General features: G+C 38.2%; 1 protein-coding gene across 2 annotated transcripts in view; it reads right to left on the reverse strand.

The window, feature by feature from the left end:
• Positions 1–27,830, reverse strand: part of LOC114247391 (E3 ubiquitin-protein ligase znrf2) — a 96,174-nt gene that overhangs the window by 59,879 nt on the left and 8,465 nt on the right. The window contains exon 1 of one of the 2 annotated variants that reach the window (XM_089730822.1): positions 1,750–1,965. The exons of the other annotated variant lie outside the window; for it this stretch is intronic. Coding sequence (XP_089586948.1) covers positions 1,750–1,816 — 67 coding nt within the window. The 5' untranslated portion in view covers positions 1,817–1,965. Of the gene's footprint in view, positions 1–1,749; positions 1,966–27,830 lie in introns of those variants that run through there. 2 annotated transcript variants of the gene reach the window in all.

Here is a 27,830-nt window from a genome sequence, read left to right on the forward strand (position 1 = left end):
TTACAACTGCTGCCCTACCCTTCAAAGCGAAACGCATTACTGCTTCACGGCAGAAATGGGCAGGGTGGTGGTACCTACACTACCTACCCGCGCGGACTCACAAGAGGTCCTACCACCAGTAATTACGCAAATTATAATTTTGCGGGTTTCACTTTTATAACACGATATGTTTAAGTACCTAATATCACTATAACACCACACGTACTAAGGCTCATCTCTGCACTCCCCTAAGGTAGACTGTCAGAGAATGCCTATGGCATTAAGTCCGCCTTTATACTGTAAAGTATATAAAGTTATAAATAAATAAATTACCGCCTCAGTACAGTGAATTGTGCACGAGCGCACATCGATATTGGAGTACGGTATTGAAGACAATAAGTCGCGTGCTCATGGAGATCACGAATAAAGCGTAAAGTCGGCATTTCAGCCACGATCTTCGACAGAGTATTCGAGAGAAGGCAGGAGACGCGCCGAACGCAAAAAACCGCGGTTAAACATGACTGACTTTCGTTTAGATCGAAACAAATTTACTACAACAAAAAAAGTGTGTGTGTCCGCTCCGACGCACGACTGGAGTTTACTGGATATAAAAAATTAAACGAAACAATACGAGAAATAGTTCTATATTACGACAACACGATACACTACAGATTATTAACAAATTAACGAGACACAAAACAAACGACTAACAAATATATGAAAATACAATAATGAGAGAAACGCGCGATCAGTACGAGGCTTTGTGGCGGACTGCCGGCGCATGTACTAGCATGTCACACGAAATGCGCATAACGCATTTCGTGTGACATGCTAGTACGATTTTGGTCCCCATAATTTTCATACCCCGGGCCTATATATGTAAATCGATTCTAAAGGAGTAAACTCCAACAAGTATTATGTTTTATTGTTCGCAAATATATAAATAAAAACTACATAAATTTTCTAACATTAACAACGGACGGCCTCACCGCTAATATTTTATTTAATAAATAAATAATATATTTATTATATTATATAAATTAATAGTACACGTAAACACACGAACGTTATTATATTGACGGACAGCCGGCAGTATGGCATTTAAATATAAAATCCTAGTTGTAAGTGGCATGATAATAATATGCTGACGTTTTCTTTTGCAGTTAATTATAAGCCGATGAGTACCCGGTCCTCCTGGTGTTAAGTGAGCGCTACAACACAAATGCACATGCGTACCTTGTGATATTATGTCACCTATCATATCATCAGAATGGTGTCAGCTATCTGTTCTGATTGACAATACGCTCAATCACCAGACGTTACTCAAGTTTATTTCTATCGTTTATTTTAAAACCATCCCTTAGTTTCCCACCGTATTTTTAATTATTTATGATTAATTTAATGATTGTTCAACATTGAAATAACCGTGTCTTTAACGGAATTTAAAAAACCGCTTATTAAATAGACAATATAAAATACATTTATACACAATAAAATATTCCTTTAAAGAACGTTAATTTTTAAGTTTGTCAGTCATCGGTCGATAGGCACAGCTTTGTATTGAGTTCTAAAAATAACCTATTTGCCGATACAATAAACAGCTCGAGAACTATAGACATGGATGAAACACGAAATATATACTTGTATTACTAAAATCGCAGCCCTAACAAAACCATTTTACTATGGCAATACAACCCTAACTAACAGTGCTCAAAACAAAAACATTAACTGGCAATTAAAAAAAAACTGTTTATATTATGTACGACTCACCGATTTCCTTCCTAGCATAATTCCTTTCGCCGTTATGCGAATTCGTCGTACCGAACGCTTGACCCATCTCAAAACAATATCACAGCACTGAGATCACGAAATAATAAGTGTTACAAAAACAAAATTGATCACACTTCAAAAACAAAACTCTTTATGCGTTCATTTCACACGTTCACTCCGCGCGGAGGTCGAACGCCGACTGAGCGAGGTCCGCCGGCTTCTAGAGGAGCCGCGAGTACTGTGACCGATAACAACCTCGATGACCTACATAACGCTGGTGTCGGAAAGAGATAATCGTATGTCGCGCTCTGTTTCGTCGGATGCAGTGGATGCACCAGGAAACCACTAGCTATGACTGGTGCTAATGGATGCTAAGGATTAATGTAATAATAGTTCAACTTCTGTATTATAATAAACTCGGCAAGTGATAGACTGATCCTAAGCAATATTTTCTAATATTCTTCACTGGTGGTAGGACCTGTTGTGAGTCCGCACGGGTAGGTATCACCATCCCGCCTATTTCAGCCGTGAAGCAGTAATGAGTTTCCGTTTTGAACGATGGGCAGCGGTTGTAACTATACTGAGACCTTAGAACTCATATCTCATGGTGGGTAGCGGCATTTACGTAGTAGATTTCTATGGGCTTCAGTAACCACTTAGCACCAGGCGGCCTGTGAGCTCGTCCACCCATATATACAATAAAAAAATAAATAATAATAAATGAAAACCTTACAATGATTTTTAAAAGACTACACTTTTTACCAACCAACTGTTGCTGGCTGCCAATCGTAAAAACTACCTTTAGAAAATTGGACACGTACTACCTACTAGATACAGAGCTGTTCATGGTCACTCTCGTACCTCGAAAATCTCGCATGGAAGATAAGCACAATACACACTGGGATAAACATACATTTTTAAATAAATAGATAGAAGTAACAGAGTTTTCTTTGAATTCTATCTACTCGTATATATTATATTTAAATTTGAAAAAAACCTATTAAATTTACTGAGCCTTTTTTGAGTGCAAGTGCCTAATCGCTCACTGCCTAGCTAGCCGATTGAGTTTCTCGCCGGATCTTCTCAGTGGGTCGCGTTTCCGATCCGGTGAAAGATTCTGTGAAGCACTGCCCTTGCTAGGGCCAGTATTAGCAACACCTCTTAGTTTGAGCCCCGAGAGCTCATCTACACGCTAGGGTAACGCTGATATAGCCACTTATCAGCATAGGTAGGAAGTAAAATAATAACAAAACTGCCTAGATGCTGGAGGTTGGAGGTGAGAACTTGCCATTGGACCAAGCTAAAGAACCCAGTCGCTCTATCACCCTCCATCCGGATCGCGTATCGCTGCCTTGGGCGACTTAACGCCACAACAATACAAATTCTGGCCCCTGGCTAGCAGACCGATGTGAGTGAACTCTGTTTCATGCTCCACCGCCTTTTATTCGAAATATGGACTCGCAAAAATCGAGCATCGCCTTCCATAATCAGTAGCTACTGTACTTGACAGCTCGAAGCCTATTTGTGCGACGACGCCACAGCACTGGCCCTTCTATCCAGAGGGATCAATGGCATCTACGGCCTGTAACGATTTCAGTATGATCCGCCGAGCCTAAGTCATCTGCGTCTTATTGTCGCTAAGGCCGGGGTGTGGCTCGCCTGGATTACGGAGGTCAAACAACTCAACAATTTGCCAACCTAAGCCAAATGGATTTCCATACGGTATAATGCCTAATCTAAGAGCTAAATTAAAAAACTAAATAAATAAGCCGTTCTCTAATTTATATTCAAAGAAAAAAAACAACAAACAAGATTCAAATCAACCCAAAGGTTAAGTTTATTCGCCGTATAAAATACAAAATAAAAAACCAAACAAATCGACCAAAAGGCGAGACCGGTTTTTTAATTAGTTTCAATACGTAAACGCACCTAAATGATATAACAAATCGGACGGGCTTGTTCATACAAGCAGAAGTGATGATATCTATCAACCCCCGCCAAGAGCAGAGAACTGCTACTATGGACCTGATCATCCAGGGTGCGTCTCCAGCAGGCAGTCGTGCCACGTGCTGAACTCAGAACCAAACTATATTGAGTATTTCTTGAGCGCTACCAGATTTCTTTCTTCAAACAGAATTTGAAACATCGGTGGTTGGATTATGCATTTGGCAGGCATTGCTGATATCCTGATTTATCGACGATAACCACTTTTCATCGGGTTGGCCGTATTTTATTTGGTTTTGCTGGCGATAAACAAAAAATATCTATTACACAATCAATGCAATGCAATGCACCAAGATGTAAGGTTAGATTCGGTGGTCCAAAAGGTTGAACCCGAAGCGTTTCAACACTTCGCATGGGCAAAGTTTTTGTATGTAATACATACAACTACATTTCAGCAAAAAACTAACAGCTATTATTTTTCTACAATTCGTGTCGGTCTGCACGTCAGCACGTCTAGAGGAGATTGCTTTTAGCGATAACACTACTTATTATGATTTTATTTCAGAATCTATTTGTAGTCTTATTCTATTTCTGTTCTAATTTATCAACAAAGTGATCGATAACCTACATGTTGACCGACGGGTTCAAAGAGTTGCGGTTGGACGCCCGTCTGGTCGGTGAAGGGCTGGTTTGCGGTCGCCCTTATCAAGCCCCGGCTCATATCAGATAACGCGCGAAAAGCTTACATCGCTGTATTCTTTGTTGTCTAATTCATTTTGCGTCGTGTAAAATATTATGAAACGCATTATCTACCTGTGAAACTCGGTCATACTTCGATAATTCAATACACACTTCAGCTACTGGCGCATTATCTATAGCAGGCTGCTGCCTCCCGCGGATCGCACTTCTCAAACTTCGTATGCAGAAAGTCACACGCTCATGAAAAAGCGAAGAGTACACTCTCGAGTAGGATGGTAGACACTGCAGCGGCTTGGCTCTGCCCCTGGCATTGCTGACGTTCATGAGTGACGGTGACCACTTACCATCAGGTGGACCGTATGCACGTCAGCCTACAAAGGCAATAAAAAAAAACGAGGTATACTTTATCGCTGGAGATGCACTATAGATAAGTTGATAAGAGCTCTGGACTCTGCTCCGGTGGCGGGACGTGCGATGGTAGGAGATTACGAAATCCTTTCTGATAATTCCTTTTGTTTTTAGATATATTTTTTTTATTGCTTAATTGGGTAGACGAGCTCACAGCCCACCTGGTGTTAAGTGGTTACAGGAGGCCATAGACATCTACAACGTAAATGTGCCACCCATCTTGAGATATAAATTCTAGGGTCTCAGTATAGTTAGAACGGCTGCCCTACCTTTCAAACCGAAACGCATTACCGCTTCACGGCAGAAATAGGCGGTGCGGTGGTACCTACCAGTGCGGACTCACAAGAGGTCCTACCACCAGTAAATCACCGGATCCCGTATGTGGGGGTTGAACCTTACCAAAAGCTACTGCTACTCACAGCCGGCGTCCTACCTCGGAAGCCGCAGCCCGGTCGGGGTCCAATAATTCCTTAGAGCATTTCTCATGACACATGGTTCAAAGCACAGAAGAAGACAAAGTCTCTGCGTCGACCCCAAGATACGACCAAGCCTACTATATACTATATACTCTATAGTATCTCTATAGTACTCTATAGTGCTATAATACTCCCTTTAAAGTATCCCGGATTAGGCAGTACGTTTGTCTGTCAGTCAAGTTTTATCAGTATTCAGGAAAAACAGGGCGTTATACTCAGAATCGACTTCTCAAAATTGAATACACAAATTAATCGGTATTACTTTACCTTGTATACAACCCACAAACATCCAATAGCTTCCAACTTACCTGAAACAAAAATTTCATATATTAGACAATTAGTTTAATGGCTCGTCATAAAAAAAAGCTAGTAGTACTGATAGAACAAAACTGGGTAGGTACATTTAATGTAAAATAATTTTCACTTTACATACATACTCGTAATTATTAATTGTTTAAATATTTACTCATACTGATTAAGACAAGTTCGCCACAATACTCAGAACTGAAGAGGAGGAATCTTCCACAATTACAACTAAGTATTTCGTATTGAGTTACAAAGTTAAGGATAAAAATAAAGACCGTTATAAACTAATTTAGTAAACAATCGTCACATGAGGTTAGAGACTGAATGAGTTTCCTCAAATTATTCATTTTACGAAATTTTAACGAAGCTCCTATTGAAATGGAAAAGCAATATTTAAATACACATGAGTCTGCTAAGAAGTTTGTTGTAGGCGTATCATACACAAGACGCCGACCCGAACGGTTCAATGAACTCATAAAATTCGATGGTTTGGTTTTCTGTGAAATTCTCATGTAAATTATTTTATTTAATACGTTTTTTGTATGTTTATTAATATTACAAATCGTTTGCAAATAATATGTAAAGTATAAATTATAGTGACTTTTTTGCTGTCCCGATTAAAAGTGGCCGATTGAATCCGGAGCCAGTCCTGCGAAGGACATCACAGAACAGATTGTTTTTTCCCCCTCTCTACGCTGATAGTCTTGAGAGGCTATATCAGCTTCGCCCTAACGTGTAGATGAGCTCACGGGGCTCAAACCGGTGTTGCTAACGCGAACCCTAACAAGAGCAGTGCTTCGCAGAATCTACCACCGGATCGGAAACGCGACCCACGTCACGCGACGAGAAACTCAGTGGGCTGGCAGATTGTAATGTATTGTATACCGACATGGATAAGGATGTCTATCGCATTCATTTAAATATATTGCAAATAAAGAAATTTCTTGACAAAGCATTTTAAATGTTAGTTTGTGATGTTAAGAAATCACTCTTCATCAATTGTGAATTGCGTTTGAATAAGTTTTTGTTATATTTCCGTTCCAAACCTTACAAGACGAACATGTTATAGCGCCTCGGAATCACCGTGGATGGGAAGATCTGTTGACACTCACCGTTAAACGCCGCGGTTCCAAGGACAAGCGACTTTTATATACAGATCAATTATTTCGCTATGACAAAATCGGACTTTAATAATCTATATATTAATACGTGAAGCAAAAACTTTGTACCCCTTGTACCTTATTACGAAAATTGCGCGGACGCAGGAGTATGAAATTTCCCACACTTATTGAGAATATAGAGAAGGAATGCATAATGTAATTTTTTTTAATTATGCATTAAATCAATAAAAAAAATACTACACACACTACCATGTTTTTGACATACACACGCATACATCTATGTGTTTATTGTCATACTTTTCTTATTGTTTAAAGTCTGTGGTCAAATTGAGAATATGTTAATATTGTTTATCTTAATTGATATTTGTCTATAGTGTAGTCTTGGCGAAATCTGTGATTATAAAAGTATATATAGTCTTATAATAATGCTCAAACTTATAATTTCAATAAAAAAAAGTGTGTGTGTCCGCTCCGACGCACGACTGGAGTTTACTGGATATAAAAAATTAAACGAAACAATACGAGAAATAGTTCTATATTACGACAACACGATACACTACAGATTATTAACAAATTAACGAGACACAAAACAAACGACTAACAAATATATGAAAATACAATAATGAGAGAAACGCGCGATCAGTACGAGGCTTTGTGGCGGACTGCCGGCGCAGCAGCCCGGCGTCACCTGCGATAACGCGGCCGCGCGTTGGCTCCTGATTGGCGCGCGCACGCATCACGCAATCAGGAGCCAATCAGGCGCATAACGCATTTCGTGTGACATGCTAGTACGATTTTGATTGGCGCGCGCACGCATCACGCAATCAGGAGCCAATCAGGCGCATAACGCATTTCGTGTGACATGCTAGTACGATTTTGATTGGCGCGCGCACGCATCACGCAATCAGGAGCCAATCAGGCGCATAACGCATTTCGTGTGACATGCTAGTACGATTTTGGTCCCCATAATTTTCATACCCCGGGCCTATATATGTAAATCGATTCTAAAGGAGTAAACTCCAATTATAGTCGAATTCCACTACTGCGGTACCAATAGTATTTAGTTATAACAGGAGACTACGTCACCGATGTCATTATTATTGACAAAAACGACCGAATATTTTACGCCCGATTTGATAGTTCTATGACGTATATTATCTGTCCATCATAGTAACAATTATTCTTTGTTTATCAATATTTCCTTTGCCGTCGACGAGTCACAGATTTAAAAGGATGCATTAATCTTGTTTCATCAATCAATAAGACAGTATCACAAATTATTTTATTAACACACGAGGACAAAGAACCGTCTGTACGTTGACCTTATATAAAGCCCTCTGAGCTCAAAGTATGGCAATAAATTGTACAAATTATTTATTAAATTAAGTAATTACGCAAATTATAATGCTGCAGGTTTGATTTTTATTGTTATTCCTTCACTCACGTCAATCGTGAACATTTGTTATGTAAATATTTCATTAGAAAAATTGGTACCCGCCGGCGGGATCCGAACACCAATGCATCGCTACATACGAATGCACCGGACGTCTTAACCTTTAGGCCACGACGACTTCTAATAGTATATAGTATTTTATATAGTATATAGACTATATAGTATTTTATATAGTATATATACTATATAGTATTTTATATAGTATATATACTATATAGTATTTTAGATTTCTTAGATCAACGTCACAAAATATTTGTCGAAAAACATGGAAGATAGTCCGAGAAAACAAATAAAAAAAGTGTGTGTGTCCGCTCCGACGCACGACTGGAGTTTACTGGATATAAAAAATTAAACGAAACAATACGAGAAATAGTTCTATATTACGACAACACGATACACTACAGATTATTAACAAATTAACGAGACACAAAACAAACGACTAACAAATATATGAAAATACAATAATGAGAGAAACGCGCGATCAGTACGAGGCTTTGTGGCGGACTGCCGGCGCATGTACTAGCATGTCACACGAAATGCGCATAACGCATTTCGTGTGACATGCTAGTACGATTTTGGTCCCCATAATTTTCATACCCCGGGCCTATATATGTAAATCGATTCTAAAGGAGTAAACTCCAAAAAGTGTGTGTGTCCGCTCCGACGCACGACTGGAGTTTACTGGATATAAAAAATTAAACGAAACAATACGAGAAATAGTTCTATATTACGACAACACGATACACTACAGATTATTAACAAATTAACGAGACACAAAACAAACGACTAACAAATATATGAAAATACAATAATGAGAGAAACGCGCGATCAGTACGAGGCTTTGTGGCGGACTGCCGGCGCATGTACTAGCATGTCACACGAAATGCGCATAACGCATTTCGTGTGACATGCTAGTACGATTTTGGTCCCCATAATTTTCATACCCCGGGCCTATATATGTAAATCGATTCTAAAGGAGTAAACTCCAATAATATGTTTAGTGTATAGGTAAACACACCCCCACAGACACAGCCCACTGAATTTCTCGCCGGATCTTCTTAGTGGGGGTCGCGTTTCCGATTCGGTGGTAGGTTCTGCGAAGCACTGCTCTTGCTAGGGCCAGTGTTAGAATCACTCCGGTTTGAGCCCCGTGAGCTCAAACTCAAACCAGCTTAGGTAGGAAAAAAAAGGTAATTACAAGCTTAATTACTACGATGTCGACGTACTAATATATTTTTTGTATTAACCTGTTTAGTAGTTTATTTCACAGCTAATGGTCCATTAAAAACATGTTTTAAAATATAACCAAATTCTTTTATTGATTTGCTGTTTTTGGAGTTTACTCCTTTAGAATCGATTTACATATATAGGCCCGGGGTATGAAAATTATGGGGACCAAAATCGTACTAGCATGTCACACGAAATGCGTTATGCGCATTTCGTGTGACATGCTAGTACATGCGCCGGCAGTCCGCCACAAAGCCTCGTACTGATCGCGCGTTTCTCTCATTATTTTATTTTCATATATTTGTTAGTCGTTTGTTTTGTGTCTCGTTAATTTGTTAATAATCTGTAGTGTATCGTGTTGTCGTAATATAGAACTATTTCTCGTATTGTTTCGTTTAATTTTTTATATCCAGTAAACTCCAGTCGTGCGTCGGAGCGGACACACACACTTTTTTTTATTTATTTATTATTATTTATTTATTTCAACTAAACTTATTTTCAAGCGAAGACTCCACGATACAATATGACGGATCGTCATTTTGCGTAGACTGGGCTCTTATCTGTAGACCTCAAAACAAACACTAGTACCGAATTGTCCGTTAATAGCTTCGTAAAATTTGAACGACACGACAACGAAAACTGGTTACGTGATTGAAATTCATCAGGACGCGTAGACCCGAGTCGTTTAGGCATTTGTGTTTTAAAAAAAAAGAATAAATTGAATTGATAATCTAAAGTCAAGGACGTTTGAAATGTTTATTTAGTTTTTGGAGTTTACTCCTTTAGAATCGATTTACATATATAGGCCCGGGGTATGAAAATTATGGGGACCAAAATCGTACTAGCATGTCACACGAAATGCGTTATGCGCATGTCACACGAAATGCGCGCCGGGCTGCTGCGCCGGCAGTCCGCCACAAAGCCTCGTACTGATCGCGCGTTTCTCTCATTTTGTATTTTCATATATTTGTTAGTCGTTTGTTTTGTGTCTCGTTAATTTGTTAATAATCTGTAGTGTATCGTGTTGTCGTAATATAGAACTATTTCTCGTATTGTTTCGTTTAATTTTTTATATCCAGTAAACTCCAGTCGTGCGTCGGAGCGGACACACACACTTTTTTATTTTTTTATTTCACTCAACTACTAAGACCTAATTAAAGCACTAACATGTTAATTTTATTCACATTCAAGTTTCATTTACAAGATAAAAAGAATAACCCCTGTGTGTTAGATACGCTGTGAAATGTTCTACTTATATCGAGGTTTTTTATAATTAATTGCCATTGTAGGCAGACGAGCAAAAGGCCCAACTGATGGTGAGTGGTTGCTGTAACTCACGGACATCGGCAATACCAAGCCTTCAGCCAAACCGCTGCCTATTTTTAAGTAGTATGAGAAAATCTTGATATATTTATATACTCGATATTTTATGATTCATTTATGTTATGACACACATAACACCTCAGAACAGTAGAATTTGGTATTACAAACACTTCTGACCGACTAGAAGACAAACAAAGATGCTCGACTTGATTAATTGTTTGGAAAGACAAAGAGCGTCCCAAAATAGACAGGGCTGTGTTATTGTCGCCGCCGCCGGTGGAATTCTGGAAGGCAGACGTTTGCGCTCCAAGTTCTTTGTTCAATAACAACGAAATCATATGATTGCTGTGTGTCACACTTTACGGACGACCTTTTGTTTCATAATCTGTGATAGTTTTTGGGATCAAGTTCCTTATGGGACGATGCGGAGGGGTACCCTAGCTGGGAAAAAACGTAAACGTCCGTAACGTAAGATTTTTATTATTTTTGTATAGTCTTAGTATGATGGCTATACAGTGTCTAATGTATAGTCTACGTGATGATGGTTATTATTATTATTCATATAAATAGCTGTTTCTTTGTATATTATTATTATATATATTTTTTATAAATCATTGTGAATAAAATAAAGTTGATAACTTTGTAATTAGTTTTTTTTTATCAATAAAAAAATTATAATAATAAATATATACCCGAATATTATTTTTTTATACCTCGAATAGAACTTTAAATTAATATTTTTGGAACGAAGTTCCTTACGGCAGGCTTGGAGGGGATAGGGATTTTGCTGCGCGACCGAACTGAAAAAATGTGATAGTAAAACCGTAAGAAAAAATCCGTGGAAAAAAGTGCGTGGAATAAAACCGTTAAATGAGACGTGCGCAGGCGCGACAGTCGCATGCACAAGCGAGTAGTGTATAATACCTTTCTCTTTCTTCCTCTTTCTTTTCGTTCTCTCATCCCTTCTCTCTCTATTTTGTAATTATTTCTATTTCTATGTAATTTTATGTTGTCAAACAAAAATAAAGACATATTTTGTTATTTTAATTGATAATTTGATTAAACGATTTTATTTTTATTTTACGTAATTTATTATTTCCTAAAATACTGAATTTCCTAAATACTTTCCTGTACTTAAATAAAAACTAATCAGCAAAATTTAAGAGAAAAATCAAGAAAACCAACATAAAATTGAGCACGATTTTTTTTTTGCTAATTGTGTCGATTCTACATTAGCCGAAGGAACTTCGTTCCTACCTAGTGTCCCACGACACCACATTTTTACATATCTGTTATGTAAATCACCAAATATATGAAGTGTAATTATTATTTTATAATAAGGAACTTCGTTCCTATCCGGAGTCCTACGACACCACACATCTTTTTTATATAGGTATGTATGTATAACAGGAACTAGGAACACACACTTTAACCACTCACAATCATAAAAATTTATGAATTCTACAAGATAGCATTTCATTGTACAAGGTAATTCCGTGACTCGACTTTCGTTGGTGCCTGACAAGCACGCTACACCCGGAATACCCGCTGCTACGCTGACATCATCTAAGTCTATCAAGAACCGAAAACTTGTTTAACAATTTATAATATACAAACAATTGAATGCGTACGTTTTTGAACAAACGACTTACGAGTCTTATCGGCTTTCAGGAGTGGATCTCCGAAAATAGCTTGGGAGCTGCAAACTGTGTCATTGCCGTCGTCGGGGACATTGACATCAGACCTTGAAAGGGCTGAATCATGGAAACGTTGCATTTCCAGATCGCTTTAAACATCAGAGACAAAATATTGAAGGTCCAAAATAATATGTACTTGCGCAACGGTGAAATTTTCATCGACATTTTGCTTCGATTTCTAGGCTCGTCACTATTCATCGTAGCTGGTTGTGTCTCGCAATTAGGGATGCCACGGATCCGGCTACAGATGTTTAACTATTTACGGACTACTCTCATTAAATATTTAAGTTCGACGGGTCTGACTTTTTCACTTGCTTATAATTTTATGCTAAAGTAGATGACCTGAGATGATATTATTACTCCTTTTATTATTATTACTCCTTTTATTATTATTACTACTTTTTTATTACTCCCTTTTTTAATTATCGTATGTCATATTACAGTTAGAGTAAAAATCAACTGTCAAAGTGTTACTGACCAAAAAGCGTATTAGGAACTGTAGAGTGCTTACAATCAATTGTATGTATGTTATGAAAAAATAATACAAGACTATCCTGTTAAGTAAAGAAACATGAATTCGTTGCTCTTCCCACTAATGACGTCACAAGTGTGCATATAATGCAGCGATCCATAAAATAAAGACAGAGGCAGTGTTGCCAACCAAATACCCATATAATCGCAACTAGAAAATCTCCCTAATTTTCCCAATTTATTTTGTATTGACACCCACCACTGAAGCACGTCAACACGTCACGTTGGAAAAAGCTGAATTAGAATATATATTGGATTATATTCAAACTCTATAAAAATAGGTACAGTGCTACACTGATACCATTAATCTCAATTCCTATATAACTATAATATACGATATACCTACGTATTTCTTTTATATCAATACTCAAGGTCGTTGAAACAGAAAACTAAACGAAACGAAAATACCCGCCAGAAAGAGATGGAACATAATTAATTATACGCTTCCACGTTATTCTTAATGGAGATCAAAAACTGTTTCGCGTTTGCCAAATACATTTTTATTTCTATTAAGTATGATAAATGAACTGTATTAAGAAAAATACCACAGCCATTTAAAATTTTTAATTCTTAGTTTGGATTAGTTGAAGTTAGGTCGAGGACGGATATTGCGGACGACTGATAAAGATGAATATGAGAGCAGTGGCTTCAGAGCATCAGGTTTGCATACTCTCATCGAATATGGTGGTAGACCGCGAATGGCATCTAACAAAGAAAATCGATGAGGTATTGAATCCGGGTCCCCTAGAACAGTAGTCCAGGTCACGAAACTTACAACCGAGGATTCGGTCCAATAAAAGCAATTAAAAGCAATTATGTTTTAGCACCACCTATTGGTGGTAGGACCTCTTGTGAGTACTGGCGGTAGGATCTCTTGTGAGTCCGCACGGGTAAGTACCACCACCCTGCCTATTTCTGCCGTGGAACAGTAATAAGTTTCGATTTGAAGGGTGGGGCAGCCGTTGTAACTATAACGACCTAAGAACTAATATCTTCAGGTGTATTTACGTTGTAGATATCTATGGGTTCTGGTAACCACTTAACACTAAGTATGCTGTGAGCTTGTCCACCCACCTAAGCAATAAAAAAAATAATCTGAAGAAACTGTTTCCTTAAAAGATCCTGTATAGACAATACGACAATAGCTTCAGTTCAGTTTCAATTCTTTGTCCTTTTTATCTTGAATATATACTTATCAAACAAATATACATACAAACAGCATCGACTCATAGCAATTGTAATATTTGCGTAGCGCCACGACAAGGTCACAAAACATTTATCATTACAATACATCTACGTAGCCTTAAGAAGCCAACAACAGCGCTATTGTAAGTAAAACCCAACTTTAACGTTTTTACGATGTAAATTTTTGGTACGTGCCGTTTTGGAACGTTAGAGCAATAGCTTTTCGTATGGAAGCACGTGTGAGTATTGTGGATTATAGAAACGTTAACGTAACTGTGGTGCTCCGGTAGTAGATTATGCGAAGCACTGCTCTGGCTAGGGCTAGTGTTAGCAACGTCCCAGGTTAGAGCCCCGTGAGCTCACCTACTTGATCGGTGATTCTTTTATTTTATTTTTTTATTGCTTAGATGGGTGGACGAGCTCACAGCCCACCTGGTGTTAAGTGGTTACTGGAGCCCATAGACATCTACAACGTAAATGCGCCACCCACCTTGAGATATAAATTCTAAGGTCTCAGTATAGTTACAACGGCTGCCCCACCCTTCAAACCGAAACGCATTACTTCTTCACGGCAGAAACAGGCAGGGCGGTGGTACCTACCCGTGCGGACTCACAAGAGGTCCTACCACCAGTAATTACGCAAATTATAATTTTGCGGGTTTGATTTTTATTACACGATGTTATTCCATCACCGTGGAAGTCAATCGTGAACATTTGTTAAGTACGTACTTCATTAGAAAAATTGGTACCCGCCTGCGGGATTCGAACACCGGTGCACCGCTAGATACGAATGCACCGGACGTCTTATCCTTTGGGCCACGACGACTTCAAGACATGACCCCTCGAGGTCACTCGGGGTCACCAGGAATAGGTTGAAATAAAAAGTAACTATGCTTGTGAGACTATCGCGATCCGACTTATCATCGTTTTCATTAGTTATACAGAATCATTCTTTTTAACCATAACTAAGACGAATCACTGTTTATATAAAACTTGAATTTTTTAAAATAAGTAATTAATTAAAAAAGCTGTTCGTAGATTTACATTACTTTCGAGGGAAACTAGCTAAATTTGATAATACGCTATTCCTTTTAAATTCGGAATTAGCGTAACACTAGCGTCTTCGCGGCTGAGTTTTGAATATACATATTATGTAATTCTACAATTTCACGAATCAATACGCCAATTGGTCTCCACGTTTGGGCTCGTCCAATAGCAGATATGCACAGACACACACCATCAGGTGGGCCGTATGCCCGTCTGCCTACAAAGGCAATAAAAAAAAAAAAAAAAAAAAAAAAAAAACACACAAATCAAACACAAACAGAAGCAGAGAATTACCTAAAACACTTTTCGCAGTTCCATAAGAAAGAAACCCGTCCCCTCCTCGCGTCGTTTCCTCACTGCTGAGGGTCGTGACCATTATATTTCGACAGGATTTTACACCTTGTAATGTCCCGCCAGCGCCTCCAATCATTGGCCGCATAAAGGGCGTCGTGGAATAGGATCTCTAGTGTCCCATAGAAACCCATAGGCGCAATGAATCCCATCACCAGTGCAGGCGTTCAAAAACTTATTACGACAATCCCGAGTATATAAGTGTGTATTTGCTATAATAATATTTTTATACACTTTACGATTAATCATAAGAATCATGTGTCGATTTCTTTTAACTTGATCCGTACAAGTCACTAAAAATGAGTCTTCATACAACACGAACTTCAAATGAAGATCTATCAACTACTTTAATCACAGGGAAAATACCTCTGAACTCGGAGCATGCACGACTCTCAATAGAGCGCAGTTTCGATATTGGCTACTTAATTACAATTTCTACAAAAACATTACACCCTTTATACGATTTTTTTTAAGAGTAGGATCGGCAGCTACTATGCTATATGTTAAGCATTGCTACAGCTTAGAGATCCTCTCTTTAAGCCGCCTACCAGCGGATAAACCTTCACTGTCGCTTTCTCAAAATTTAGATCGCTAAATCAAATTGAAATGAATAATTTGAGAAGAATGTTCACGCCGTTAAACAGGTCAAAATTATGGTTTGGGCCGAAATATTCATAAGCCAACAAACACTCTCTTTAACGACCTAGCTGTTCTGCGCTGTCCAAACTATTTAATGGGGTCGGCCTGTGGATTAAAACTGCGAAAATGGATATTATTTGAGCGGAGGGTGGTTACGCTGAAAATACTTGTTTCAAATTCAATATTAATCTTGACATAACGAGGCCAGTATTTGTGATTTTCTTATACGTTATGGATTTGAAACCTCGCATGTAAGGGAAAAGAACAACTATATCGACAACTAAATGTTTTTTTGCAAATACAAAGGCTCCGACCTGAAATCGAACCATTGAATCAGTACAATCTTGGTGCAATTGTCAGCCTCAGTAATTACTAGACTACGTGGGCGATAATTAGATAATACTTACATACATAGGCAGACAACACAACGGTCAATAATTTCATTGATAAAATTTTGCAAAAAATGAGTAAACGAGTCTGTTTCTGTCACTGTCGGCCCGACGCAGCGCTCAGAAGTTCTGAGAGCCTTTAAAAATCAACGTGAATGCTACCACCCACCTTAAAGAGGTCGAATTCTAAATTATATTATAAATAGCGGCCCAACTTTACATCAGGACGCATGAGTGCTTTCTGGCAGACATAGGCAGGACGATGGTACCTTTAGTCGACGTGGCCTGAAGGATGAGACGCCCGGTGCATTCATCTCAAGCGATGCGACGGCGCCGGTGTTCGAATCCCGCAGGTGGGTACCAATTTTCCTAATGAAATACGTATTTGCCAAATGTTCACTATTAAATTCTACGGTGAAGGAATAATATCATGTAATACAATCAAATCCACATAATTAAAATTAGCCTAATTACTGGTGGTACATGTCGTGTGAGTTCGCACGAGTAGGTACCGCCATGCCTATTTCTACCGTAAAACAGTAATGCGTTCCCGTTTGAAGGGCGGAGCAGCCGTTGTAACTATACTTGAGACTTTAGAACTTATATTTATATAACGTATGTCTCAAGGTGGGTGGCGGCATTTTCGTCGTAAGTATCTGTGGGTTCTGGTAACCACTAACACCAGATGGGCCGTGATCTCATCCACCCATCTACGAGTAGTGTGTGTGTGTAGTGTAGGTATTGACATAATTAGATGTATGTCTGACAGCATAATTTGATCATCTGCCAGTGACAACCATTACAAAAATTGCACACATCAACGTCTGTCTCTTTCATATAAAACGCCAACTTTATCACATCATTGGAGAAACAGGTTCAGTCGAGTACATTCCGTTAAATACGTAATAATTAAGTTCCTTTGATACGTCTCGGTTTGACTTTCCGCGGAATATTTTCACGGATTTTGAACAGCAACGTCGGGTTAGCAACGAAAATAAATCGTGCAACATGCGGCCTTGCGAGAATTGGGCTAACCGACTATTTTTGATGCACCATATTGTTCCTGAGTGCACTAAAGAACTGATCCTTGATTTATTTTAGTACTGGGCCAGAATTGTTGCCACATAAGTTTGGGAGCCTACAAGTATGAATCTAATTGCCAGGACTCTAGATTAAAACGGCGCTTGACAAGAGCACCTAGTGCTAGATGACAACACGACTAAGCCACCTTCTACTATATGGAACCTAGTCTGAGATGGCAATTCAACGAAAATATAATATCTTGCTTGTGATTAATGCGAATTTTATTGGTTTAGAAGATTCAAAATAATAATCTAATTTTCTATTCACGAATATCGCCACATTTCCGTTTTAAATTTACTACTTACCGCATAGTTTACAGGCCTGCTCTTTATCGACAGCCATATATCACACCCTCCAGAGTTATACGGTTACTCTGGCACTTTATTTACTAACGAAAAGGCCACTCTAGATAAATTTTGATACGTAAACTAACTGTGTTTGTTTATAAAACTAAAGAATACTAATAAACAGCTTAACGCCCCGTTCGAAAGGACTGCAGACAATAAACTTACACAAAACCATAAACTTGCCAATATAGAAATCGTACACAATTCCATTCGCCTTGATTGTCACTCAAATTTCTATTAATAAAGTTGAAAGGGCTTTGCCCTCCCTCTGCACCTGTTACAGCCAGCTATTAATAGCTCGGCGCAAATAATGTTCTACGCAATCTCTATTCTACTTCTACTGTTAACACCTAATTACAATTGTGTATCAGTGAGAAGCAAAGAAGCTTGTAGGGTAGGTCATGATACACTGACAAATAAATGTCAAGTTTAGATTCAAAAAACTTACTACCAGTTCATATGCAATATGGTTTCTTTTTTGGACCTCAATGTCACTACATAAACATTTTTATAGCTTAGATGGGTGGACGAGCTCACGACGCACCTGGCGTTAAGTGGTTACCGGAACCCTTAGACATCTACAACGTAAATGCTGCCACTCACATCGAGATGAGTTGTAAGGTCTCAGTTTCAACGGTACAACAGCTGCCTCACCCTTCAAACCGAAACGGATTACTGCTTCACGGCAGAAATAGGCGAGGCGGTGGTATCTACCCGTGCGAAGTCACAAGACATCCTACCACCAGTTGTTATTGTCATACCACCTACACCTACACCTTGTATATTATTGTGCCTATTGTCATTAGGTCAAAATTGTTTTACTATAAATATAATCTAGTCAAATTACGCGTTCTTGGTGTTCTGAGTCGGTCTCTTCATTGCTGAAGGTCGTGTCTAGTTTGAAATGTTGATGCACTAGACTTCCCCACGTAATTACGTTCAAAGATGAACAAAAAAGACAAAACGGCTAAATTTGGGAATTGTTACAACACGTTTATTATTTACAAACCAGATTATTAGTTTTCAGCGGAACTATTAACAAGTCTAGCTACGGAAATAATTGGTAATAAAAAGTGTCAATAGTCAAGAATTATGAAAAAAAGTCTGCCTTTAGTGGAACGGTAATAAGCATTCGTGGTCTTACGAGTATAGATAAAGATTCATTGACTTGATTCTGGGATTTTTGTACGTTACAATATGTGTTTTCAATTAACTTCCGAGCAAAGCCACAAACAATGTCGAGAATGGCCTTGTCACAATGACTTCGGTATCTCGAATGACTGACGCAAATGAATCGAACATAAATGTAACATCATACACTAATTCTATAAATTCACTAAAAATTGATAATATCTTCTTGCCCGGATTGGTTGAATATTTCACTGCTATCGGTTCATTAATCACTATATTAAGTTCGACCCGCTCTACCGATAAAGTTGAGATACATCAAAGAAAATTTCGATACTTCGTCAATCGAACCGCATTCAACAAGAAATAAAGATGTGTGTTGCATTTCCTTCGGTTTTCACGAATTACGAGTAGACTACTTTTAAGATTTAATCTCGTGTTTATTACTTCCGAAATTTGGAATGTTTTACAGTTTTCGTGGTCACAGACGACTAAATAACATTTTAACAGCGTTTGCTACACATTGACATTTTCTATTATGGTAACTACCGTCTAATTTTCTTTAAAAATTTTTACGTTTACGATGCCATACACATAGTTAAAATCAGCCGATACTCATGGGGACTGGTAGGTAGTTTGTTTGAGTTGAGTTTTGATCTTGACGATAAGATGATCTCAGGTGATAGATAACCTCCCAACCATGTTTTCTATTAAAGTTTGAGTACTTTTTATTTCAATGACCTGCAGTGCCATAGGTTAAGGTTTAGTTTATTTAGCGAGTATCTAAATTTTGCAAAATCTTATAGATCGATTAGGACCACTGTTCAAAACATGTTCACATCGTATAGACTTGGGTACCCGGTTATTGTTGACGTCCGCACTGTGCTCCTTAACTCTATCATAAATGTATCTGAATATAAATCGCAATCACGGCGTTTCCAAAGAGCCATCAACACTGAAATAAACACACGCACACACAAAAATCTTCAACGAAAAACAAACAACATAAAACCGAACTAAAAGTCGCGTAGTCAGGATATCCGTAATACGAACGACATTAACGGATTTATGACATCATATTTCTCTATAAAAGCATCATATAAAACCAATAACAGTGCATGAGGATAGATCACTTACACTATGTTCTGGTCCGAAGCCAATTTGCAATTTATTCAATGACGTAAAACGCTACTTTAGTTTTGAATTGGATAAAAAATACGCTTTCACGGTTGATTAATGATATTTTAGTCTGCCGCTGGACCGAGCCGGGGATTTCCAAAAGCCGTTAATATTGAGATCAGCTATTTTTTCAGTTACGCGCTGACAAAAACATATTATGTTAATTACCTTGAAGTTTAGCCGTAAAAGTTTATTCTGAGTACAACACTCGTGGTGTTCACGTGTCCCGATATTCTCGAAAATACAACACATGCTGCATTCAACATATTTGTATTTCATAATATGTAGTTCTAATAGATGTACCCAGTATATTTATTTCTTCAGAGATCTTTAGATTTTCATCTACACTCAAAGCTTAGTGTCGACCTCTGAATAAATGATCTAAAGTCGAGACGAAATAAGACTACTTTAGTGTTACTAAGAATTGCTTTATCGCACTTGGTCACATATTTTAGATAAGATTTGTTTTAAAAAAATATAAATATAATAATAATCTAAAAGTATGTGGAAATTTCATGGAGAAAAAAATATGTTTCAATTATTTTTTTAAAAACAATGTATGTTTTAATCAAATTTTATATAATAAATAGCCTTTGAGTGAGGAAGTGACAAAATACAATTCCCAGAACCTTATTATGGAATGATTGGAAAATAGGATCGACATTTTTGAGCCAGCTCCGTTAATTTCAAAAGCCTGGGTTCTCTCTCTGGCCTACCAACTGATTAGGAGGGCTACAGGAAATTTTGGTTATATTCTTCTAGAGCACGTAAAGACTCCCAATCCACCAGACATCCAGCAACATTATTTAGCTGTTGTCTATTTACGTTGTTTTATGTTCCATTTGTATTGCTTCATTCATTTTGCTTCCCTTGTACCCCAACCCTGTCTCTCATTCAGGAAATAAATCTTTAACAACGTCAAGGCTTAGATAACGTTATATGAGGCCCTCAAAATCTAGGCCATTACCGAACAGATTAGAAAAAAGCTTTTCGAATTGAACTCGTAAAAGCTTTATATACTACGTAAATAGACTGTGATGACATGTTTTCATGTAGTTTATTTCCGTGTACAATAAATGATTAAGAACTAAATCGCCTGTGACATTTACGACACTAACAACGTAGCCGGGTCATTGCCAAGGAAAAACTTTATTCCGCCCAAATATATATCAATCGCTCTCACACACCATACTTAACAGATTTGTATTTGTTTATATTAAAATAATATGTGTGGATCTAAAATAACATTCACTGCTTTATACCAACTGCAATGAAAACAATAGGGTACAAAAGAGATTATATAGAAATCCTTATATTTTACGTTAAGTCTTAAAAAGCTCTTTTTTAAATGTTGTCAATTAGTGAAGAAAGTGAGAAAAAGAAGTTAATGTCACTGATGTAGTTGTGGCGGATTATGGCAGATAAAGGGCAAGTCATAATTTCATTACTGTGTAGTGTGCAGCTCGCCTAACCTTATATTTGTAACTGCACACACTAAATTATAAGAGTATTACACGAATTGTCGACTTGAACAGTTCTCTTTTATTTCACCTACAACACTCCAATACAACTGTGACCAAATACCTATTGAGGAATAAAGCAAAGGATGACGCACGTATAGAAGAAATACTAAGCACTCAAGTATATTATGAAGAATAAAAAATTCCCATTACCTATTAGGTGCAAGGTTAATCATACGTTCATTTTCCCAAGTATAGCACACAGTTATGTATGTGGTTTTTCACTAAATTACTAAGAAAAGTTAGCTGGATGAATATTGAATTGTGTGAAATATGCTAGGGCTTAGGAAAAACGATGGAGTAAGAAGTGACAACATTGGTCGTAGAACAAGAGTCGCACATAATAATTAGCAGTGAATTTTCAAATTGGTTATACATAGGTTGATACGGAATTGCCAATAACGATAAAGGTTGCGCATTGGTATCCGAGGCAATACTTTAGATAGAAGAATGAAATAACAACAATAATGAGAATGAGATAAACGAATACCAAGAAATGGGACGTCTTGTAAATACCAATAACAGTTTAATGTTTGTCGAATTCTTATTTATTTGAATTTCAAATTCATTGTTAAATTTAATGTTAGGTGATATTAACTGTAAAAAGTCTGTCAAGAAAACAATATATACCTACTATATTTTAATTTCATAAATTAGAAGTAGCTAAAAATATGGATCTGAATGTTGGGCGACGAAAGTAAAGCATGAAAGAGGAGTGCATGCGCAAAGATGCGAATGTTGAGATAGATGTGTGGAGTGACAAGAATGGACAAGATAAAGAATGAGTATATCAGAGGAAGTATGAAAGTAGCCTCGGTAATCAACAAATTAAAGAGCGGACGGTTAGCGTGGTATGGACATGTGATGCGCAGAGAGAAGATGCATGTGACTAGGAGATGTATGGAAATGGTAGTGCAAGGAAGAGGGGGAAAAGAGGTCGACCAAAGAAGATATGGATGGAGTGTGTGAATGACGATATGAGAGAGAGATAGGAGTGAGCGTTGAGGATGACGGCTAATAGAATAGACTACATAGAGTAGATAGAGTAAATAGAGTAAATAGACTACAGAACACTTCACGACTCCCGAATTTCAAAACGTTTTTGTTGTTGCATTAAATCCTAAGCAAAATGTTTCTCTTACAATCTGACGATGCGTGAAATTGAATGTGCAACGAAAACAATCTGCAATAGGACAAAAAGAATAATTTTACTGTAATCTTTGTTAAGACCGCTCGAGCCCTAAAAAAAGTTAGTAACCGAAATCCTAGTACGTTTGCACGCAACGTGTTCTCTGAATTTTATAGTATGACACCGCAACGGTCCGCACCAGACGATCAGCAAATCGAAGGAATAGCCCTGATGAAGTCGCGATGTGCAATAACAGTAAAAACACACCTTGGTTCGATGGTCTGTTTATATTGCCTCCACATCATGAACATCGTGGTTGATGTCCACTTTGAAAAGGCGGCACGACATGAGAACCCTCTTGTCGTGGCCGCTGGAAATTACATACCCGATCCTGTAGACCGAATGGTAAAGAGTCGACGTCACCCAAAACACGTCATTACGGATCCTCCCGATTCATTAACGGTACCACAAGCACCAGTTACTGTCTTCGTCGAACCCGTCGCTCACGACGAAGAGCTCGACGAGCGAATTAACCCATAGGCACAGCCCACTGAGTTTCTCGCCGGATCTTTTCAGTGGGTCGCGTTTCCAATCCGGTGGTAGATTCTGCGAAGCACTGCTCTTGCTAGGGTCAGTGTTAGCATCACTCCGGTTTGAGCCCCGTGAGCTCACCTACTAGTTAAGGTTACGCTGAAATAGCGTCTCAAGGCTATCAGCTTAGGTAGGGAAAAAAAGTGGTTGATGACAATAAATATTTCATTACCAAATTAAGTACCTATGAAATAGGCAAGATTAATATTTTAATTCAACCTCAAGGAGTTCAGCGACCGATGAACTGGACGTCGATCTTCGCAAAGCCACGTGACTTTCTAAATGAAAACTTTCATTGCCCCTGCCAAGATTCGAGTGCATTTACCGACGGGGGTTCAGAGACCGACAATAGGATTTTAATCGGGTCTCGGTAAACAAGAACACTGGCGGGACTCCAAACGTGAATTGATTACTGCATTTGTTTTCAAGAAAAACAAGTTTTTCAATACATTTTAAATCGGCAATCAGCCGCAAACGAATGTATATAAGCCTCACCTATAGCTTACCAGAGTGACTGGTTTGAGCAACCTACGCTCTCTGGTCCTACCTTTGCTGGATTATGTTGTACTTTTTACTGGCTTTAATAGACAGATAAATACATGGTCTCCCGGATGTTAGGCGATTATTGGAAATTCTAGAAATACGCAAAGACGCATACCTACTTCGAAAGAAATAACACAAAAGTTTGCCGTGGATTATAATAATAACATTTTAATAATCAGGTTAAAAACTGCGAACTTGAAGCTTTGTCTCAATCTCAATTTGTTTCAGGGGTAAAATGAAGTTTCGCATAAAGTTTACAAAGACCCTGAACACAAACAAAGCTAAAAGAGATAATGAGGCTTCTAATGGCAAAAAGAATCTTCAAATACAGAGTTTTCACCTGGTTGTTAACTAAATGAGTGAATTATGTGAATCAGTCGCTGTTAATTGCTTGAATTTGCGGCTATTATAATTTACGGGTTTCATGTACTTGAAAACAATTTAATACTGACAGAGCAAGCCATTTCTACAGGAGCCAGGTCTAAATATGCTGCAGTTTTGAAAACTGACCAGTAGCACAATTTCAAATAAGCATTTCTTGACCATAAGACACTCATAACACTGCTGGATCATGAGCTACACGGTTAGAACGAATCAGAAGCTTCAAATGGAGTCATAAAACGTAAATACATATTTTTTAAACACGATACTTTCATTACATAAGCCAGAAACCATTTCCCTAATTTCCGAACAATCCGTTTGACGGAACGATCCTATCGAGATCTTGCCAATGAGGCGAGCTAGCACGCGGCCACTATTTAAAACCGAATGTGGGGCAAGTCAGTGGGTCGTTACAGCGGGACGCATGTACACTGTTAATGGGAAGCGCTCGTGCGTTTCATTCGGAACCAAGATTTTGAGTTCGAAACGAGCAGTCGACCCCTGCTGACCTGGGACCACTTGATCATCCCATCATTAAGTTCGTATTGCACATTGCAAATCTGTTTAATTAAGTTCGGATATGTCTAATAGCGCGGAGGACAAAATAAATAACTGTCTATGACGGTGCGTCACTTCAGGGCGTCTCCATAGCTGATTCTCTATGTTCTTTTCGTTCGTGATCATCAGGATAAGTTTGGTAAAAGAAATATTTTTTAATTTCACGGCATATTTATTATTAGCAATAGAAAAGTAAGGCCGTATTTTACTATTATATTATACAAATAGATATAGTGACTGACAAGATACTTGCAACGTCTTTCGCATCTATGCGGGTCGGGTATAAACAGTAAGCGCTCAGTAACTGATAAGAGTGGTGATAATAATTAATATTTAATCAAAACCTGAAAACGTAATTAAAGTGTGAATTAAACCAAACACAACCAGGCAGCCACTGATTATGATCGTATCGTCGTTTGATAAAACAGCCCACATAGATTCATAAATCTGATTCCTAATTTGATTATCGTCTATTTGCTGTTGATCAGTATACAATGTAGAAAATAAATGGCGAAGTTATCAGTTCAAAACATATATACGTCGGAGACGGTCGTTTAGTTTGGTAGCAAAACGAAGCGCAGCACGATTCACGAGAGGTGACAACACGACCGCGATGTCGTCAGAGCTCGGTTAACTTCGTGCTACGACAGAGCCTAGCCGATGGAGGAGCACTAACTACCCAACCAGCCTTCTTGAAGAGTGGTGCCTCCGTCCTAAGAACTGTCATTCTATTTCGTTTGCTAACTTAAAGAGAAGATTTTTACTGATGGTAGGACCTCTCGTGAGTCCGCATTGGTAGGTACCACCACCCCGCCTAATTCTGCCGTGAAGCAGTAATGCGTTTCGGTTTGAAGGGCGGGGCAGCTGTTGTAACTATACTGAGACCTTAGAACTTATATCTCAAGGTGGATGGCGCATTTACGTTGCAGATGTCTATGGGCTCCAGTAACCACTTAACATCAAGTGGGCTGTGAGCTCGTCCACCCATCTAAGCAATAAAGAAAAAAATTGTTCGAAGGCATCAAAAGGGTTTTGTGTACTCAATATTTCTCTTAACTCGATGATGTCTGATGATGGTCTTAATAATGCGGTTTCTCCGACAAATATTTAATAACAATTGTCAGTGTGAAACTGCCCCTTATCGGCGCGTAATACTAGCCAGGTGTCAGCCGGCAACCGGCGTCTATTTTAGTAACGTAACGCAAACTTCACATCAGTCACATTACAGAGGTAATTAGCGACACCGTAACCGATTACTAATTAATTGCAAAACACACTCGCTTCTATCGTCTCTTTGAATTATAGGCTTGCCGTTTCGTCAGAATTTAGCTCGACTCTAGTTAAATCTTGTGGCTTATACTTGGAAAATTTGGTACGCGGTACCAGAACATACATATGTCATTGTATCACTAAATACGAGCAGGAACGTTTGCCGATTTGCCTATTATTAACACGTATTCTGGGATCAAAATCAGCTTTTTAAACTTTATAACGTGGTAAATGAATATTGTAATGAAAAAAATAGCGTCTTGTTTCGCTTTGAATTTTTTACAATTTGCCCGGAATAATCGATTTTATTTAAGCCCCCGGTACTTAAATGGTTACTAAAATCGAACATTCCGGAAAACTCTAAAAAATTAAGCATTATGTTTTTCATTCAAATACAACAATATACTTTATCAGATATCACTTATGACCATAGTGCATTACGTCCAGTTGTCATCAACTTAAAAAATTACGTAGCATGAATATAGGTTACTAAGAACTTAAGTATTTAAGATAATTAGATTAGCCATATCTAAACAGAATATATGCATTAAAGCAACTTCACCATATTTTTTCAAACATCGCCCGAAAAAAAAGTAATCTGATGACTAGTATATCGCATATCTCCTACGCTATCAACCGTATAGTTATGCATGTTATCGATGGTGATACATATCACGGGTATGTAGATTGAAAAGCGTGTAGGAGAATACAAAGCCTAGATGAAAACCAGCGTTAATGGTCACTGAATTAAGGCACCAGCCGTCGGCAATGACTTTAGTGCTCCTATCATCCTAAGAGTTACGATCTACAACCAGACTCCCTAGGGGATAGCTGGTAATCACAGAAGCTACTTCTGTGATTCATGCACCAATCAATAGTTAATTACTCTCTCACAAGTTTCGGAAGCTTAATTAGCTTTATATTAAATGATTTGATAAACGACTCACTAATTACAACAGGCTGTTATTGCGAAAAGTGATAATTAATCATTGAATTGATGACTTGTTTCCTTTTCATTTGAATGCCAATTTACGTTCGTGTGTATCGAGTTGGTTAACTTGTTAATGATTTCTAATACATTTGGATGTGGGAAATGAGGCACGGACGCAGAAGTTTCTAATTGATTTTGACGGTAGACAGCAGCTTGGCTCTGCCGAAAACAGCGAACGGCTCGTATCGTTGTCGTACGAATAGGAATTCTCAACCCCCATACCCCGTACGAACGGAGATATGTCAATCGCTAGGTAAATATTCCTGCAGCGACATCATCTGCAGTTAGATGCGCGTTCTGTAACGATTTCAGACTCGCGTGGGTTTGTGGCGGCAAGCTTCACGAACGGTCTTCGAATAGGAATATTGCCCAAGAGTAGTTCAGCTAATATTCGTGGTTTATTTGCGTGGCGTGAAGCTATTTTTTTTTTGTTGTTACATAAAATAGTTTATCGTAAACTTAACAATTCGGAATTAAAATCCCTAAGAAAAGAAATTTATCGATTATCTCTTACGTATCGGCTATCATATTAAAGAAGGGAGCAGGCGTCTTACACATCATAGAAC

Source organism: Bombyx mandarina, chromosome 11 (assembly GCF_030267445.1).
Source record: "Bombyx mandarina strain Sakado chromosome 11, ASM3026744v2".
Classification (NCBI taxonomy): Eukaryota; Metazoa; Arthropoda; class Insecta; order Lepidoptera; family Bombycidae; genus Bombyx; species Bombyx mandarina.